Genomic DNA, 3,518 nt, shown 5'->3' with positions numbered 1-3,518 from the left:
TTTTAATCTATATATATTCCAAGCCATGTTAGCATCTGACGAGATTCTTTACTGCGGCTCCCATCCACTACCGACACGTGTCCTTTCCTTATTCAATAGTATGGCTCCCGCCTCAGCGCCTGGTCCCGTTGTTCGTTTTAAGGGTTCTCTCACTCTATCCTTTCTTTATAACCACTTTTACCACCCCACAATACGACGAGAGTAAAAGGTAAAAAGGAGAAGGCAAATGGGGCGGTCTAGGGCAACGAATTGGGCCTCCCCTCGTCTCTTCATGTCTTGCTTTCATGGCCTAAAAATGGAAAAAATGAATGCTTCATCTCTTCCCTCAGTGGAAGGAAACTTAAGCTTTCTGATCTCCGGTGTTTTAGCTGAGAAGGAAGGGAGAGAAAGAGAAAGAAATGGGGAGAGGAAGGGTGGAGATGAAGCGGATTGAGAACAAGATTAACAGGCAAGTGACCTTCGCTAAGCGCCGGACTGGCCTCCTGAAGAAGGCCTACGAACTTTCCGTCCTCTGCGATGTCGAGGTTGCACTTATTATCTTCTCCAACCGTGGCAAACTCTACGAGTTTTGCAGTAGCCGAAGGTATGCAATCACTCCTGTACCTGTTGGCTTAATATGCATAGCAGTCTTTTTGCGGATTGTAGGCTGGATCGGGAGGAGCGATCCTCGCGAGTTTCCCTTCTTATGTTTAGGTTACCGTTTTGGTGAAATAGGAAGGGAAGAAAGTAGATCTGCTGAGAAAAGAAATTAGTTGAATTCGGGTTTTGTTCCTACTTTGTGATGGTTTGCTTGTTTTGAGCTCTTTCGACACTTAAAAATGGTTTTATTTTTTCCTGTTGTATTCATGTTGATTTTGGCTTGGGTGGTGCGTTGGACTTTGTAGGATGGTTTATGTGGAAATGGTAAAAGTTGGTTTTGCTTTGGGTCTGCGGCTTCGGGGAAGCTTAAAATAGATCTAAGTCACGTTTAGGTTCTCCTGCTTTAGGAGTTAGGCGTCGTCTCTTTTCGATCAGCGAGGTTTTCTTTCTGTGTTACTCCGTATCAGATCATTAATTCCTCCGCAGAAAAATTGTGTTGCATTTTTCCCCCTTTTTGTGATATACGGCACAGTTACTAAGAAAAATCTCTGAGCAGAAAGTCGAAAGCATCATCTGCTTGGAAAATTTTTTGTCCAAAGCTTAAAACTTCACCTTCTTTAGTGTTCTAAATCCTCCCTTCAAACCGCTAGCTTGATCACCGAACTTCTAGGGTTCAGCATTTATTGCCCAGTTAAAAAGAAGTTTACTTCTCGCATCATCTGCTCGCGAGTTAATCAGTGCGATTTCGAATTGAATTCCAAGGAGTTTCCTTTGCATGGTTTAATTCACGCTCGATTTTGCAGTCACATCTCGTTGATTTGTCTCGTAGCAAGTATTTTTTCATGCCTTCTAAGTTGACTTGAACTTGCTTTTTTATTGTTTTCTATAGAAGATTTTTAGTAAACAAATTTGAACTTGGGCATCTTTTTTGTACATCGAAATAGAGGTCTTTTAACTTTCTCTTTTCTTAGAAGCTTTCACAGATTTTCTTCTTGACAATCTGTCTCAAGAGGTCGTCTTACCGTCTGTTTTCCACTGACGACGGCTAAAGTGGCCACAAAAATCTTACACTATATTTATTATAAAAAATTCTATAACTAAGTATTATCTCCATCTACTTTTACATTTGAAGTTGTGTTAAGAAATCACTGGATATAAAATCTCCAATCCTTATAAGTTTTCTAACATAAAGTACATAGCACTGATATTTTTTTTTTCTAGTGTGATGCGATATAATACAATACAGTTGTTAAGTTTGATAGTAATTCTACACACCTCCAGCAAATCTAAGAAAATTTTGTGATTTTATGGAGTTCAATAAGCTCCAGAGTACAAACTGTCCAATTATTATATAACAACGACCATTGACAGGCATGGAAGAAAATCAATAGTAACCTGATAAGTAGGGTGAGTTAAAAATTGATAGTCAAGCTCAATAATTGACTACTACTAGCGAATGCACAAAGATTAAGTCATAAGTCATAAATATGATCAATGAAAGAGAGGAGAGGTGACAATTAATATAAAATCATTTAATGCAGTCATAACCAATATGTCAAAATAGTATGAACTTGTATTGTGAATATTATCTTATATAGAAGCAGGTTATTATTGTTGATTACTATACAATTAATTTAATAGAAAATTAGTGTAATTTGACATTTAGTATGTTCTAATACTAAAATTTTCACCTACATGCATATTATTTTGTTACAACTAAAAATGACTCAACAGTCTTTAAATATGATCAGTAAATGAGGCATGAATGATAATGTGGTTATATTTTGTATAACTATAAATAATATTTTGAAATAGCCTAAAATTATATGGTGAATATTATCATACATAAAAAGCATTCCATTGATGATTGCCATGCATTATAATTTATATAAAAATTGTGAAATATGGCATTCTGCATTCAAATGCAAAATCATTCATGTGCATGAATATTATATTTATACATCTAGAAATGACTTACTTGTCTTAAATATGATCAATAAAAAAGTCACGAGTAATATTATAATATTATTTCATATGATCAATGAAATAGTCATTATTGATAATATAATGTTATTTCATACAATCATAATTAATATATTTAAATAGTATGAAGTTGTATGGTAAATTCTATCATATATAGAAACAATTCATTTGTGATTGCTATGCAGTAGCATTTATAAGAACATGTGTGCAATATGACAATTACTATATTCAAATGTTGAATAATTAATGTGAATGCATACCTTATTTATACTTCTAGAAATATTTCAATAGTCTTTTATTATATTTTATAAACAATTGTATTTAAAAGAAAGATATTTGCTAATCTAATTATGCCTAATAACCTCCATGAATCATCAATATATTTGTTGGGGTGCAAACGAGTCAATTTGAGCTCTAGTTAGGACTAACTTGACATCGACTTACCCATTGCCAGCCTTGAACTCTATCTAGCACATTAAAGGAGGAATTGAGCTCGACTCGTGTGTTCAAACCAAAATGTTTTGGGCAAGTTGCAAGTCTTGTGATGAAAGCTAGTTGGAAAAAGAAGCAACGAGACCAACAATCAGTACAGGAAAATCACCCATTACTGGCGAAATTTCCAACGGATTTCCGGGGGAAGATTTTCCGGCGTAACTCCGACGAATCATTTGAAAAAAAAAAGTTACGACAAATTTTCAAGCAGATTTTACGGTGGATATGTTTCCGAAAGATTTTCCAACGGACTCTGAAAATATCATTTATTCTTAATTTAATTAATTTATAATTTTATAGTTTAATTTAATTAATTATAAATTTAATTCATTATTTTAATTAATTATTAATTTAATAAATTATTTAATTAATCTTAAAAAATAACTTATTTTGATTATCAATTAAAATATTAAATTTAAATGAATTTCTTTTTATTTAATATTCTGTGGGTTTTAATATAAATA

General features: G+C 33.5%; 1 protein-coding gene across 1 annotated transcript in view; it reads left to right on the top strand.

The window, feature by feature from the left end:
- Nucleotides 1–398: 398 nt before the first annotated feature.
- The window catches only part of LOC110101319 (developmental protein SEPALLATA 3-like), a 6,113-nt gene continuing 2,993 nt past the window's right edge, over nt 399–3,518 (top strand). Inside the window, exon 1 of the mRNA XM_028697034.1 lies at nt 399–583. Coding sequence (XP_028552867.1) covers nt 399–583 — 185 coding nt within the window. The remainder of the gene's footprint in view (nt 584–3,518) is intronic.

Source organism: Dendrobium catenatum, unplaced genomic scaffold (genome assembly GCF_001605985.2).
Source record: "Dendrobium catenatum unplaced genomic scaffold, ASM160598v2 fragScaff_scaffold_853, whole genome shotgun sequence".
Classification (NCBI taxonomy): domain Eukaryota; kingdom Viridiplantae; phylum Streptophyta; class Magnoliopsida; order Asparagales; family Orchidaceae; genus Dendrobium; species Dendrobium catenatum.
The sequence above is the reverse complement of the archived record's forward strand: the minus strand, read 5'-3'. Positions and strand labels throughout refer to the sequence as shown.